General features: G+C 36.9%; 1 protein-coding gene across 4 annotated transcripts in view; it reads left to right on the forward strand.

Moving 5' to 3' along the window:
* NEBL (nebulette) overlaps positions 1 to 16146 on the forward strand; it is a 258828-nt gene that overhangs the window by 166349 nt on the left and 76333 nt on the right. For 2 of the 4 annotated variants that reach the window (XM_040547655.1, XM_040547656.1), the window contains exons 3-5: positions 4303 to 4407; positions 6556 to 6666; positions 14101 to 14211. The exons of the other annotated variants lie outside the window; for them this stretch is intronic. In XM_040547655.1, coding sequence (XP_040403589.1) covers positions 4303 to 4407; positions 6556 to 6666; positions 14101 to 14211 — 327 coding nt within the window. The remainder of the gene's footprint in view (positions 1 to 4302; positions 4408 to 6555; positions 6667 to 14100; positions 14212 to 16146) is intronic. 4 annotated transcript variants of the gene reach the window in all.

Consider the following 16146-nt stretch of genomic DNA (forward strand, 5'->3'; position numbering starts at 1 on the left):
CTGCCTGGGAACTTGCCAGCACAGCTCCTCCATCAGAACATAGTGACAGGAGTGCTCATAGCTCGAGATACTGAGATTGCATTATGCTCACCCTGCATTCTTTGCAGGCTGACTTTAATTTGGCAATATAATTAAAAAAAAACACAGTTGTGATGGCATTCCTTAGTGCATGTGTAACTGGCAGGCTTGAGCTGTATATGTAGAGGGAAGCTGGGAAGTGTTTATGTGCTCCTCCTGTTCTTCAGGAAATTCCCATCTTCATTTGAGGTTGGCAGATATTTGTTTTGTGGCTGTGATATCCCCTGAATTGTTTCTCCCTAAAGCCATTTCATTTTATCTCCCTCCATTATGCAATTTTATTTCATAGATGCTTTCAAAACTGTCATGTATATTTGATTTCTATGAATTACCTTCCTTTCCAGGCCTTTTCTCTTCCATATTGAAATTGAGCCCATCCATTTGCTTGTATTATTTATATTTTAGTATCTCTTCATCTCTTCTTTGTTTTGATTATGTGCTGTAATATTGTGAATACTATTATAAGCAGAGAGGTAAATTATTATACAATTAAAACAGTCTTTGACCAAACTATCTTAATGCTTTTTGGTAGAGACAGACACTGGGCCTTCTGAAGAGTCTGCTGAATTTCCGTCATGTGTGGCACCAGTGCTTCTTGTCACCTGTAGCAAAAAAATACTACTACCTACTATCTAAATGCCCGTGTATGCAGGCCACCTTTGTTTTAGCAAAGGAATGCTAAAGAGATATATAATCAGGTATAGAAATAGAATGCCTTTCCTCTGATATCAGTAGGTTTGTGACCTAATTCAGGCTGGAGCTATTCCTCTGTGCTCTCCATTACTAGTCAGAGCCTCTAACTGAGGTGGACTTTGAGGTCCAAACTGCTTTAGACTAGTAAAATGCTGTGGGGCAATAATACTCTATGCTTGCCTTCTTATACTTTTCTCTAGATTTCTGTGGCCAAAGAGAGAATTTTGGTAGTTCTGTGGCCTGACACAGTTCTTACACACTTATGAGAGATTATAACTTAAGAAAAGAAGGATTGGAAAGGGAATCCTTAGTGGAAAAAATGTTCCCTTTTAGTTTAGCATAAGAGCTAGGTAAGAAGGTTCAGACATTTTATTGTTCTTGTGAGCTTAAAGAAGTCTTTGAGAGAAGACAGTTCTGTAATGGATCTTGGCATGAAGACGGTCAACATAGTTATGTCAGTGATGTCAAAATGTTAAGAACAGTTTTTCCAGTGTACTTATATTTAAGTGAGATAAATACGTGCCCCTGAATACAAAAGAAACGTGGCTTCTTGGATAAGGCTTGTTACCACTTCCTTAGCCCACAGACTCCTCCTGAGTTTCCCCTGTGAAAAAGACTGATGGAGCGGGCCATGGGCAAGATGAATTTTCCTGGTGAGCCAGGAAGCTTCTGCCTAAAGGCTGGATGACCTTTATTTATAAAGTTTGATTTTTGTCATATAACATCCATTAAGAAAAAAAAAAAAAAAGGTACAGTTTGAAACTTACTCTTTTGATGGTTGTCTAGGAATTTTAATCTGCTTTTACTGGTTAGCTGTGCTGCCGGTCAAAGTACTTCGATGATTTATCTGGGAGACGAAAGGGCTCAGGAGAGAGCTATTAAAAATTGGGGCTTTAGTGAGCTATTGGGCTTCAAAAGTATATCAAAAGAGCAGTGGTGGCTCCAGGCCATCGTTTGCAAATTTTTCCTATTATCTGCTTTTTTTTCTAAGGCTTACCAGACCTACTCAACATAAACAGTGTATTTTGTGGTGAAGGGTAAGGCACTCACAGGCAAAATTTCCTATTCAGTATTTTAGACATTTGAATATGTAACCTCTAAAATGAATATTATCTTTTCTGCGTATTTCTTCCAGCCATTGTTTATGTTTTGTCATAGCCAAACTCTTTAGCCTCTTCTTTTACTTCATTTACAATAAATATGCTTTTTAAGTACAGATGTCATGACTACATTAAACTTGTCTCATTTTGTCTACAGTTTGCCTGACTCTAAATGATACAAACACTTCTATAGCTAAATGGAACATGTTGAATTAAAAATGGACACAGATTTTGTTATATGTCCTCTCTAAATGATTCATTTGAACCTGTGTGGGCTACTCTAATAAATATGAGTAATAAAGGAATGACATTACTACTTCATTGCTTTTGGTTATTTTGAAAGCATGATTTTTTACAGTAGAATGGCTTTGATTGTTTCTTCTAGTCTTGTATTCCTCCCGTTACGAGATACCTTAGGAGGCTTTCATGCTTGATTTTTTGAATATAATTATCGCTCTGTAATTAAAATGGATGTAATTACAGTCAACTCTCAGTTACCTGTGGGTGATTTGTCTAAGCTGTGAGCAGAAAGGCTCTCTATCTCCTCTCCAGAGTTTCAGTTTTACAGGGGTTCCTACTGGGAACTCAATCAAACCTAACTAGTAGACAGCTTTTTAGATGTCCCATATCGCTTCTTAGACATATCACTGTGAATAACCATAATTCTATGCAGCTCTTTTTCAAGCCATTCATGTTCATAGTCACACCCCCACCTCATACACACACTTAGAAGTGCATGCATGCGTGCATTGCATGCACGTTGACAGTGGGCACCTGCTCATCCTTACCACAAAACTGCAGTTTTTGTGTACTGCTCTATGATTACCTTGGAATACAGTGTCTCACACCCATGTTACACAAACTGTTGGATTTCTGTGACCCTGAGTGAAATGATGATGCACAGTAATTTTACGCCCTTTACTTCCCAAACAGCTTTTACTTATAATACTCAATAGTTTACAAAGTAAGATTGTACGATTTAGTAATGTGATGTAGATTCTTTCAGCAGTCCAGATCTGGATAAGAAAATTGGTAACCAAAAATATTTCCTTTGTGATGTTTATATAGTCATCAGTCTGAAAGGACTTGGTATTTTCTAGTCTGTTATGTGGTAGCCAAAGAGCTTGCATCAGAAAGTTCAGGAGCTGATTCTGTGTAAGCTACCGTCTTTCTCATGAATTTTCCAAGTCTCTTTCTAGGAATTTAGGCTAGAACTTGTGATATCCACAAAGGATTCAGGGAAAGAGGAAATTAAGACTGCATATTTCTGTAATGATCAGGTGCAGATCATATTGCTTCTGTCAGTGCTTGTCAGCAAGTTGAGATACAAGGTGCTGTTGTGCAGAATGTGAAAATGAGGTTAGAGAAATGGTAGCAGATAATAACCAGGATGGCTTAATCCTAAATAATTCAGTTTGCATTGAACTAAACTATACTATATAATATATTGTTTAAAGAAAGAAATGTCACTAAAATAATTTAAGACTACTTATTGGGAGTACCTTTAAAACTAAGGAATACTCTTGGAAGGTGTCTATCTTTAAAATATATTTAGTCCATCTCATCGTATTCACCATCTTTCTCCACACAGTTCTTACATAGTAAAGGTCTCTACACATTCACCATGTCTGTAGACTTTACATTCCTCACAATCTCTAGTACAAACTGTAGCTCTGACTTCTTCAACAATCCTGTGGTTGTTTTCAGATAACTGCGTACTGCACCTGCCCCTATTGTTTGTCCAATGATAGGAAAAATGGGACTTGATGGTGTTTTTAAAAAATAAGCACTTGATTTTTTTGCAAAACGCATTGTGGTATTTTGCTTCCAAAATGTGTTTTTTTTTTATTTTTATTTTTATTGTGCATACACATGACTTATGAAATGGCTTGATTTAAAATTTTCTTTCCTTTTAAAGGGAGTCTGATATTACCTGTATGTCACAGCTGTTGGGGTGCTTTGTAGGCAATGCTTTGGCCGTAGCCTTCTGAATTTATTAATTTAACTCTCAGGTTCAAAAGGAGGCATTTGATTATGCTATACAGATTCTAGGCTTGCAAGGTCTGTGTTAGAAGCCAGTTTAACAATTTTATCTATTAGATCAAGGAGAAAAGCCTTGACTCAACTTTTCTTTAGAAGGATAGAACATCTACGGATAGTGGGAAAAAATGTGCTGTAGATATAGGGAAAAATTATATCTTTTTCATCTTTAATATTAGAGAATTCTGTGACTTTTACATGCCCTGGTTCTGTGTATGAGAACTAGGTATTTTCCTGTGTGGCTTAATTTGATCCAGCCTGAGATGTTTGCAAGCCACCCAACACATTATCCACAAATAAATAAATGAACAAAATAGATTAAATTAAAATAGCTACTTTATTTTTTTCCGTTTTAAAGAACAACTAAACTTCTCTTTTCTCCTCTTTGTAGATACACTATAAAGAAGAGTTTGAAAAATCTAAGGGCAAATGCATATTTGTACCTGACACCCCACAGTTAAAACATGTGAAAAGTCTCGGTGCTTTTATTTCTGAGGTAAGACCTAAAAGATTGAAGAATTTTCTTCACTTCTTATTCTTCATAAAGACACTGTGTATGAAGATTATATTTACCAGCAGGGGAAGGATGGCTTATTTCAAAGAATAACTCTGTTTAAAGTTGATGTAATTTAAAGCACTATATGTAATTATTGTATAATGTATATGTGAGTAATAATTATTTGTAAGTATACAAAACTTTTATTCCAGAATTCCAAGGTATTTTATTTATGGTCCTGAGGCAGTCATAACTGTGCCATTTTATAGATAGATAAACTGAAGAGCAGGAAAAAGATTTGTTACTCTGCCGTGATGATGATTGCAAATTACATCTGTGCATAGGTGCCTTGCTGTGGAGAACTGACAGCCCGACTGTCAAAGAGGAGAGAAGGACCTGTTACTGTATTATCACCCCTGCCCTTCAGCAAGGGAAGTGAGGCACAGGTTGCGTAAAGGCCATCTGCAGGTCGCCTGGTACTTGCATGAGTGTACACATTTATATGCATACCCATTTGTGGGTTTTTAGGTGTTTGTGTATAAATTGGCATGTGCAAACACTCATATATTACTGTAGTGGCAAAAAAAATGGCAGCTTCCAAAATGGTAGAACACAGTTTACTCCCAGCTCTTCATGTCCCAGGTACAAGGTGTCATTGGATTGCATCTCTCATTATTATTATTATTATTTGTAGTTTTGAGAATAGTAGCAGGAGTTTTACTTGACAGTTACTTCTGTTATGGAATTTTTGTTTCTGAGTGATTTGTCTGTCACTGTAACCTTTGGAAGACTTGAATGCCTCATTTGTTTTGCTTCCTTTTATGACTGTAATAAAGGGCTTCCCAAGGTCTGGAGTTACGCAATTTATACATTCTGTATACTGTTTCTGATATACATCTGTTTGCTGTATGGCTACTTTGAATATAAATGCATCTGGTGAACATTTTTCTTATATTTATCTTCATATTTCTGAGAAAGAGTGGCAACTCCCAAGTGGCATACATGTGATGAAATTAACTTTATGAGAGAGACTGTTGCCTACTGTGTCTGCAAAAGCACAATATAGAGAGGGTATTTATAGAATCTGTTTGTCAGATACTGAAGCTACTGCTAATAATTAGTCAAAGATTTAGAGTCATAAGGATATTTCAAAACCAAAAAAAAGTGTGTTCCATATTATCTCGTTGTGCACTCTTGCCTATTGCAGCTAGATATTTTACTTAAATGCAATAATATGATGGATGGTTTATCTTGTAAATTACTGACCTCCAGTGTCCCATAACCTGTTTCTGCAAAACTTGAACACTTCTGAAATTCTCTCTTAGCAGCAAACATAACCCTCTGTTTTTGGAAACATCAACAAATGTTATAGCAGATTATTGATATATGTAACATGTACAGGAAGCTAGTCTCTGATAAATAGAGCACAGGAAGCTAAAGACATTAGGCAGTATCATTTAATATATCTTTGATATATATGAATATTTTTACAGCAATAACTGACATGGTTTTTAAAATTTGAAAAACTTAGATCTGAAGCAAAGCCTCACAGATTTTGAACTATTATTCTGGCTGTTCTCACAAGGCCCTTTTGTGAAGTATTGCTAGTGCTGAACACTGAAGAAAGCACAGGAGAAATAGAAATGAATTTAAAATTGAGTCTGTAACATGAGAAGATTAAATAGAAATGATGACAATTATGCTATCTTCAATGTTTCTGTCTTTTCCACTTATATTTAACTGCTAGTACATAGTAATTGGTAAAATATTTTTCTGTTGACAACTCACTGCTCCCATTCCAAAAATTCAGAAGTCAGAATGAGAAAATAAGTTTTTTTTTTTTTAAATGATTTAGTAGAATGTAGAAAAAAATCTCCTTTGCCTTATTTAGTACTTCCCCCTCAAATGCTAATTTAATTAGCAGGTACTTTGTATCTTTGTATTGATTTCTGAATTAGATACATCCACTTAAAGTAGTTTAAAACTGTTATTTAAAAAAAATGTTTTTGCTTGACAGTTTATAAGACAGCATTAGATTTTTCCAGTTCTAATGTTCTTGGTGCCATTTTGTTTAATAGGAAAAATATGTAGTATGATTACTGTATCTGACAACTTTTTCATTGTGTGTCACCTTTTTCTCCCCTGCAGGTGAAGTACAAAGGAGCTGCTAAGAAAGACCTTTCCAACTCTCTTTATCAGCAGATGCCAGCCACAATTGACAGTGTGTTTGCAAAAGAATTAACTCAGCTTCAGAGCAAGGTGCAATTTTAAAATCATAAATATGATTTGTATATTAATTGTGGGACAGAATATAACCAATTTGTGCAATGCTTTTGAATGGATACTCGATCACCTTCTTGATTTATCAGGGTGGGTTTATCATCCAGAGTTTATCATCATAACTGCTTAACTTCAAGAACTACTCAATTCTAAAATGTTGACGATCTGACCCATTATGTTTACTAAATATAAGTTTAAAAATGGGCAGTCATCAGTCAAAAAAATCCATTAGCAACTCATAAATGCACTAAAGAATTACTGAATTCAGTGATGTTGCATTGTGTTTATGGAATATACAAATTGTATATAACAACTATTTCAACTTAAGTGCTGTGTTACATTTTAAAAATGTTTGAAGTGGAAAAAAAAAGTGAAGAAAAACAAAACTTTACATTTAATGACTTTTAAGGTCAGTCAATGGTAACAGGAAAATATTTCTGATGTCATTAATCATTCACACACCACCACTGACAACAAATTCCATAGAATTAAAAATATAAAATCAAGTGTATTTAACATAGCATAAAACATGCAATCAGTAAAATAGTAGTCCAGGGGCTTAAAAATGTAATACCCTTAAAGTAGGCAGAAGACCCTTAGATTCCTTTGATCTTGGTGGAATTTTGAGTATTAAGTATGTGTAAAATGAATGAAGATGTAGATTTTGATTCTTATTCATGGCAGTTACAACTGAGAGACCGTCATGGTTCTTATGCACCAAGCATCTCAATGTTGTTCTCATTCTGCCTTTCTCCTCTCTTAAACTATACATAGTTTAATACAGCAAGTCTGTGAAATGAACATATTCCTAAAACCATACTATTGATACTGACCTGGGGAACTATAGGCCTGTCAGCCTGACCTCGGTGCCACGAAAGGTGATGGAACAAGTCATCTTAAATGCAATCATGCAATTTATCCGACACCAACAGGGGATAAGGTCCAGTCAGCATGGATTCATGAGAGGCAAGTCCTGCCTGACCAACCTCATCTCCTTCTCTGACCGGGTAATCCGACAGGTGGATGAGGGAAAGCCTGTTGATGTAGTCTACCTAGACTTCAGCAAGGTCTTTGTCATGGTCTCCTATGGTATTCTTCTGGAGAAGCTGGCAGCCCATGGCTTGGACAAGTACACACTTTGCTGCGTTAAAAACTGGCTGGACAGCTGGCCCCAGAGAGTGGTGGTGAACGGAGTGAAATCCAGCTGGCAACTGGTCACCAGTGGTGTTCCCCAGGGGTTGGTGTTGGGGCCCATCCTGTTTAACATCTTTGTTGATAACTTGGATGAGGGAATTGAGTGTACCCTCAGTAAGTTTGCAGATGACACCAAGCTGGGGGGAAGTGTTGGTATGCTGGAGGGTAAGAAGGCCCTGCAGAGGGACCTGGACGGGATGGGTCAATGGGCAGAGGCCAGTGGGATGAGGTTCAGCATGGCTAAGTGCTGCGCTTTGACCACAACAACCCCATGTGGTGCTACAGGCTTGGGGCAGAGCAACTGGAAAGCTGTGCAGAGGAAAAGGATCTGGGGGTGCTAATTGATGCTCGCCTGAACATGAGCCGGCAGTATGCCCAGGTGGTCAAGAAGGCCAATGGCATCCTGGCTTGTACCAGCAATAGTGTAGCCAGCAGGACCAGGGAGGTGATTGTTCCCCTGTACACTGCTCTGGTGATGCCAGAGTACTTTGGGCCCCTCAGTACAGGAAGGACATCGAGGCCCTGGATTGTGTCCAGAGAAGGGCTATGAAGCTGGTGGAAGGCCTGGAACATGTCCAATGAGGAGCGGCTGAGGGAACTGGGGTTGTTTAGTCTGGAGAAGAGGAGGCTCAAAGGTGACCTTATTGCTCTCTACAACTACCTGAAAGGAAGATGTGGGGAGCTAGGGGTCGGCCTCTTCTTGCAGATAACTAGTGATAGGACTAGAGGGAATGGCCTCAAGTTGTGCCAGGGGAGGTTTAGGTTAGAAATTAGGAGACTTTTCTTCTCAGAAAGAGTAGTCAGGCATTGGAACGGGTTGCCCAGGAAAGTGGTGGTGTCACTGTACCTGGTGGGGGGTGTTCAAGGAAACTGGCGCTTAGTGACATGGTTTAGTGGGTGATGGTTGGACCAGATGATCTTGGAGGTCTCTTCCAACCTTAATGATTCTATGATTCTATCTCAATATTCATTCTATTTAATATCTTTTTTTCCCCCAAACAAGGGAAAATATAACAAAAGAAAACATTGAAATCTCAGGACAGCTTGTAGAGGAATGATTACATTTAAAACAATGTTAAGGTTATAATAAGTAAACATAATAACATAAAGTATTTTACTTTTCATAGTTTGAAATGGAACATATACGTACGTATTGACTTTAAAGCAACACAGTAGCTGAAATAACATTAGTGTCACATTTCACTGTAAAGTGAATGATTAGAAGAATTACAGTAGAAATAAACTGGGAATTAAACTTTTATAACATTTTAAAACAGCTTGATTTATAACACATTAGTTTACTAGTTTGTGACAGGGTTTACTCCTGGATTAATTCCAAATGAGTACATTCTACTTTAGTTTACGCAAATGAGGTTAATTAACATCAGTGATGTGGCAGAAAAGATAAATAACTGAGACTGAAAATGAAAGTATTTGATTCATGGAGAAAACTTATAAGGAATAGACCAACATTTTCATTTGATATATTTGAAGCTTTTCTACAATCATCCAACAGTCACAGAGAAACAAATATGCATATAGGATGAGTTATATTAAAGTAGAACTTTTTCCTGTAAAATTCATTCCATCCCTGTAGGAATAGATGCTTTATAAATCATAATCTACCATAAAACTTAAAGATACGCTGACACATTTTTCAAACTTGTGGTTATAGTTGCAATGGACCTGAATTTAATGCTACTTTGAGAGAGATCCTAGGGGATTTTCTAGTGGAAAATCTTCTCTACAGTAGTCAAATCTAATCCATATTGTGCCTATCACTGCGGTACCTAAGTAGCTAATACAAGGATTTCAAATTTCATCTGGGTCAGGATATCGTAGAGAGGATTTCTGCTGCATCCTTCTTGCCAGGAGTGTAGATTTACAGGTCACTGATTCAGCAAGGGGAGACCAAGAGTACCCCACAGGGAGGAGAGGGAGCACAGCACTGGTTGGCCTCCATGACAGCCCTCTTGCAACAAGGCCCCTACAAGCCCAGAACTGCAGTCTCTTTCTCAGTTGTAATAAGCAGATTTTAAATAGGTGCTTATTTCCTGAGATGAGAAAAATGTGACTGTGTGTCCTTCTTCCCATTCCTGTTAGAACAAGTTTACACCTTTGACTCCTTCTTCATTCTCCTTGGATGCAAGGCTGGGCTTGAGTGCCTTTGTATCCAGACATCACAGGTGCTCTCTCGCTCTGTGGTACCATGTTCTTGGCAGGGCCTGTGGCCTCATCTGCCAAGCAGGTGTGCCAGGACTTGGGGATCACAGAGCAGAAGAAAGAGAACACCACTGACTCCCCTGCTGCTGCCTGCTGGCACGGGACTGCAGATGCTGCTCCGCTTCTGCCCCGTGACTTCCTACACAGATGTGTGCTTGGCAAATGGTATCTCTTGTGGATGTTTGGCCCTGAAATGGTGCTGCAGTACTGCCACTGCCCAGCAGCTCCATTTTCAGCCTACCCCAATCTAGGCCAATTTATGAATTTTATACACTATTTCAGATCACACTGATGATTCAGGCACTTAGGGGCAACCAGGGAAATTTCCTTTTTTTTCTGACAAGAGGTTATGCCCTGCCTGCAGCTGCTCTTTGCTGTTGTCTCCAAAACAGGTTGCTGTAGCACCACTTGTGTAGCAATTGCCATTGACATCAGCAGAGAGAGGACTTCATTCTGTGGGATTGCAGCCATACAGTGTGAACCAATGCTTGCAGGACCTTACCATAGGGAGAGTACATTGCCCTGGTAGCTCTGTTTTTTCTCCTGAGGAGCTTTCTCCCCATGTTTGCTGTATGGATTCATTCTTAGTTCCTTTTTCAAGATGTACAGGAAAGACTAAAACAAGACAGCCTCTGCTGACTTTTATGTAAAGCCCATGTTTGCTCTTCTGTGTTTTACATAAAGCTGGCATGAGGATAGGAAAAAATATTCATAGAGAAGGAAACCCATGCAGATTTTGGACAAAAAATAATGACACTATTTACGGGAAAAGTGTTTCAGGAGAATGAAAAGGAAGTTTCATAGCCCCACATACTTGGGTGGCTTTTATTGGTTTCATGCTTTCCCTTAACAGAGAAAATTTGACTCTAATAATCTAAATGGCTTTCTTGAGGGTGAGATTTTCCTCCCTCTCTCTTTTTTTCATAGCTATTCCCAGGGTAAGCCAGAGAGAGAATCTTTCTCCCCATGCATGAGTTCACCTTCCTTGCCAGCCTGCAAAACTCTCACCCCAATTTCCCTGTTCTCTGGAAAAAAAACAAAAAACAAACAAAAAAAAAAAGACTCTTCTTGATTTTCCTGAGAGGAAACTGACATTTTCTAGAAAAATTGCAACCTTCCTGTGGAAAATATTTCTGAAGAAAATTTTCAGACCAACGCTAGCTTTGTGTCAAGTGTTTTTCCTGTCTGAACACCAGTATACTGAGTTCTTCCTGGATTTTTTTTATGAGTTGTCACAAACAATGATAAAAATATTTAACATTGCTTGGGAGGGAAAAAAATATTGGAAAAAAAAAAAAAAAGGTGTGTTTCATCATTTTATTTCTGCCATAAGAAGAGATTGCAGTGTTTTTCTTATCTGAAAGAGCAGTAATCTAACGCAAACTGAAGGCAGTTTAATTTTCCTTTGCACAGTGCAATATCTCAAATAGTAATGATATGTCAATGCTCAATAGCATTTTCTGTTTGTTTTTAAAGATGATAAACCAAATGAATCTTAAGGAATATTTTCAGCTTCTTACTTGTGGACAGATTCCTTCTTTTATGTTCAAATGATAAAGCTGTTTTTATGGTTTACTTCATCATTTACAATCATATTGTGTTACAACCACATATGGTGAGTCAGAGTTAAGTTAAAAGAGCATAAAACCTTCCTTAATTCACCTTTGTATTCGCACACTGGTGTGCAAGAGAGAGAAGGAAAATAAAAAATGAGTAGTTACAAATCAGTTCAAACTGAAGTCATACCTAAATAATGGAATTACTGGAATTATTAAATGTACCACTCCAGAGCAGAGGTTATATGAGTGACCTGTTATTGATCTCTGTGGAGTACTTTTTCATATGTGTATTTGATAAATAAAATGTCAAGCCTGGAAACTCAGTATGAAATGTGAAATAAATAGTAGCATAAAACAGTAGTTCTAAGAATATTGATGAAATAAGCCTTGTAAATATTTTTGCATATTTGCTTGGAACCGATTTACAAATTTGGGAATGTTTCTGCACAACTGTCCAAGACTAAACTAGACAGTTATTTAACTCGGCAGAATCTGTGATTCTTTCAAAGTTCCAAAGTCAGTTAATAAGATTAGTGTGAAAAGATTAGGAAGGATGTGGCTGTGAAATAGTGAATCAGGTGTTCCTACATTAAGCTAAAGAAACAGCCTTATTTTTCCAAGATAGTAGAAAGTCGATTGCAATTTCTGTTAGTTTTCTTGTGGAGGGAGTTGATTGCTTTTGATTTTTGAAGTCTTGGTTTCATAGTTCATACACCAACATAAAAATATAGATGTTGAACAAGCAACGTGACAATGTATTGCAGTATCTGTAAATTACAGAATTTCAGAAACAAATAAAACGTCTGGGTTGGCTTCTCAGAATGGGAAGCATCTTAAAAGTGACCATTTGAAATGTGGAAAGTAGCAAAAACATTTTCGTGGCATATGTTTATATTGTTACTATACTTTTGCAGCTGATCATTCATTTGTGATTCTTCCATCTTGTTAAGGATCATTTACTTTGCCAGTTGCAAAACGTAATTGATATAGGGAGGTTATAGACATTTTGTTTGTTTCAATTTAAGTTGTATGTCTTTCCCCAGAGACCTGATCGTGTTGGATTTGCACTGTGTAAGGAGATGGCACATTTTAAGCTTCCTAATTTGATACTTTCACTTGTATAGTAGCAGTGTAAATTAAACTCAAACAAATAACAAAAAACAAACAACCAACAACCAGCTAACCAACCAAAACCAAACAAAACAACAAACAAAACAAAAAAAAACTAAAAATACCACCAAGCAACCCTTTTTGTCTTAATCTCTTGGTATATATATCATCTTGTAATCTGAGATAGAGCAGATACTAATATATTGCCTCAGGCACCCTGATCTGTGACTCAGATGCAATCTTGCAGCCTTAAACATAAACAGATATGACATTTTCTCACAGTTCTAGTATCCTGTCCTAAAAGAGTGCGAATCACTGCAATTAAGACTTCCCCGTCTCAAAACTTTCACAGTATTCTTTTATTGCTACTGAGGATTTTAGTTTCAAATCCTCCTCCTCCTGATCAGCTTTCAATCTTATTTAGTAATTGCTGTTTTCCTGGGGATTATTTTAATGCTTGCTCCTGAGAGCTCTATTAGAAAATGAATTTTCTCGCTGCTTGCTGCTTCTTCAGGCATCTAAACCTGGAGAATTTTCTTAATGTAAGCCTAAAAGCTTATGACAAGTCTAAGTGCAACATCAGCTTTTCAGGCAGTTCCACTACGTGAGTGTGTGTGTATGTAAGCATAGCAGAGTACAGTACAGGGATATCTGGATGAATGCCCAACACTGAGCTCAGTTTCTATTGTAAAAATAAATTTGTTTATAAACTCACAATCCAATTCAATTTTCCTTTACCATGATGACAATTGAATGTAAATATTATTTTTCTTTGTGAACCTGGGGGCTACTCCAAATGTGTATTACGCTAGTAATTTCCTAACAGTGGAGGAAATTGATGTTTGAGCTATGAGTATTTCATGTAAACCTGTTCACTTACAAGGCATGCACAAAATCCTTTTTTTTTTTTTCCTGAACACAGGAAAAAATGAAACCTGAGTAAATACTTATTTAGCTGATAGATTCAAGTATGTTTTAAGGAAAAAAAAAAGTTTTCCCTTATGCTATTCTCTGGGCTGTCTTCTCACCTTGTTAAGGTTAATATTCTGTTTCTGTATGTGTATATTTATTTTCTTCCTCCTGCCTACTCATACCTCTGTTGCAATAGTAGACTTAGAGAAATCTCTCTGCTGACTGTGCCTCATATGTCTCTGTTTTGGGCAGAAGCTGCTATTGTTTTAGGGTTCTGGTTCCATTAAGGAGCTTAATAATTTATTACATTTCTTCCTGAATACAGGCACACTACAGTGCTAGGTTTAGTCCAGTTCATGATATTATACCTCCTCTACTGAGGTCACTACAGTATGATGTTAGTTTTTTTTTTCAGGTACTGTATAAACAAAAATATGATGCTGAGAAAGGAACTTCAGATTATGCACATATGAAGGAGCCTCCAGATATTAAGCATGCCATGGAAGTCAATAAACACCAGAGTGATGTAAGTACTCCTCCATCTGAAATCAGTTGATTTGTTTTGAGTAGATACATCTAGTGTAGCTAACTGCTATGAGCTGAGCATGGAATATTTTCATATTTCATTAGTTCGTTTTTCTTTACATATGTGCTCTTAAGTACTTTGGGACACAATGTGTGCATAAAATATGCTATGAGTAATGCCATGCGACTTATGATAAAGTGCATTGGAAGGTCATTTTAAACAATTAATAGTTATTTGTATTGTTATTAAATATTGCTGATACCAATTTGAAATAAAATTAAAAAAGAGATTTTCTGAATTAATGTGTACTTGTACTTTAAAACTGTATAAAGGTCTTTGTTTACATGAACAGAAGTATGGCTTCAGTGTCTTACACTTTTTTTTAATAACATTTAGATTTTTTTAATAACATTTCTGTTTAGAGGAGAAAAGGGGGCTATTTCTGCACTGCTATTGCACACTTTTATGCACGTGAATTACATTGTTCCCACCTCATGAATACATACCCAAGTGAGCTCCAAAGAACAATTTCAGACTGATTTTGCAGAATCTGATCCAGAGAGTTGTGTTTGATGCATGGTTCTAGCTTATGCCATTGACCAAAGTATTTATCTTAGTTTACTTAAGTAATTTATAAATAAATTAGATTGTCTAGCTATATATTTTAGTGTTTTTTTTATTTTCCATTATTTAAAAAACAAACAAACAAACAAAACCTGCTTGTTATCTTCTTGAAGTTCTCTATGTTTTCACAGTATAAAAGCCTAATAATAGTTTTTCTTTTTTTTTGTTATTAAAGTCAGTTTTGATTTTTGTGGTCTTTTATGCTGTGCTCTATTTATACAAACACAAATTTGAAGAAAAATATATGTTAATCTTAGGTTTTGTATAAGTTTACTTACGAGAAAAGTAAATTTTAAGGGCCTCAAAGCCACTAAGAACAGCTGACACCTGTAAAGTTGAACATAACCTTCAAAGTTATGATCAATTTCTATTCTGCTTAGGCAACAAAGTCAAGGCAGGTAAATATATGATTTTATGACTCTCTTGTTTCTCAGACAAATGGGACATTTGTTTGCTTCTAATAATATAGAAAATTAAGCTTAGGTGTTCATTTTGAATTATCTTAAATTTACCCTATCTTCCATACTGAGGGTGTAACAAACACTCATAGGTTATGCAGGCTGAAAGCTAAATGTCAATGTTAGATGTATGTCCATGTGTGCAGAACCTTGACAGCTGGCTGCTGATTAAAAGGCTGCTGGAAAACTTCAGGGAAGCATTAGGTTTGAAGAATAACTTTTTCTTCTGCTGGGAAATACCTGAGCTGGAACTCCCAGAAGTGATTTGCAACCTGCCTTGATTACAGAATTCCCTCTTCCTGTCAAATTCTGGCCATCTCTGCTGCTAGAAGCATCAGGATATCAGACTGACAGAGGATGTGAGCTGGGAATGTGAACTTCCCTCCATATAAGCATGAGTTTGTTTTTACCTAACTCTAGGAATGATTTCAGACTATTAGGGAAGGAAATAATGTTGGGAAGAGAGGCGGGAATCCCTCTCAGAGTAGTTAGTGGGACCAAGAGGAATGTGAGACTAGTTTTGGAATCAAATTCATCATGGTCTGTGGATTAGTGTGCTAGTGCAAAACCCATTCCCTTTCTACAGCTGTACATCACCTGCTAACAGAAGGAGAGCAGGGTACAGATGTGAGAGTAAATTAAGTTCAGTTGTTTCATCTTCTTTCACCCTTAAAACAAGCAAAAAAGGAAATGAAGGCAAACACAGGAGGGAAGGATATTGTGATAAATGAGAACTTTTAACAGCATGTTAAAAATAATGAAAATACATGATGGAAGGTGTTTTCAGCCTGAACAAGCTTAAAAAAATGTAAGCAAACAAAACCTCCAAATCCAACATAAAACTCTAACCAGT

The sequence above is a fragment of the Cygnus olor genome, chromosome 2, assembly GCF_009769625.2.
Source record: "Cygnus olor isolate bCygOlo1 chromosome 2, bCygOlo1.pri.v2, whole genome shotgun sequence".
Taxonomy (NCBI): Eukaryota; Metazoa; Chordata; class Aves; order Anseriformes; family Anatidae; genus Cygnus; species Cygnus olor.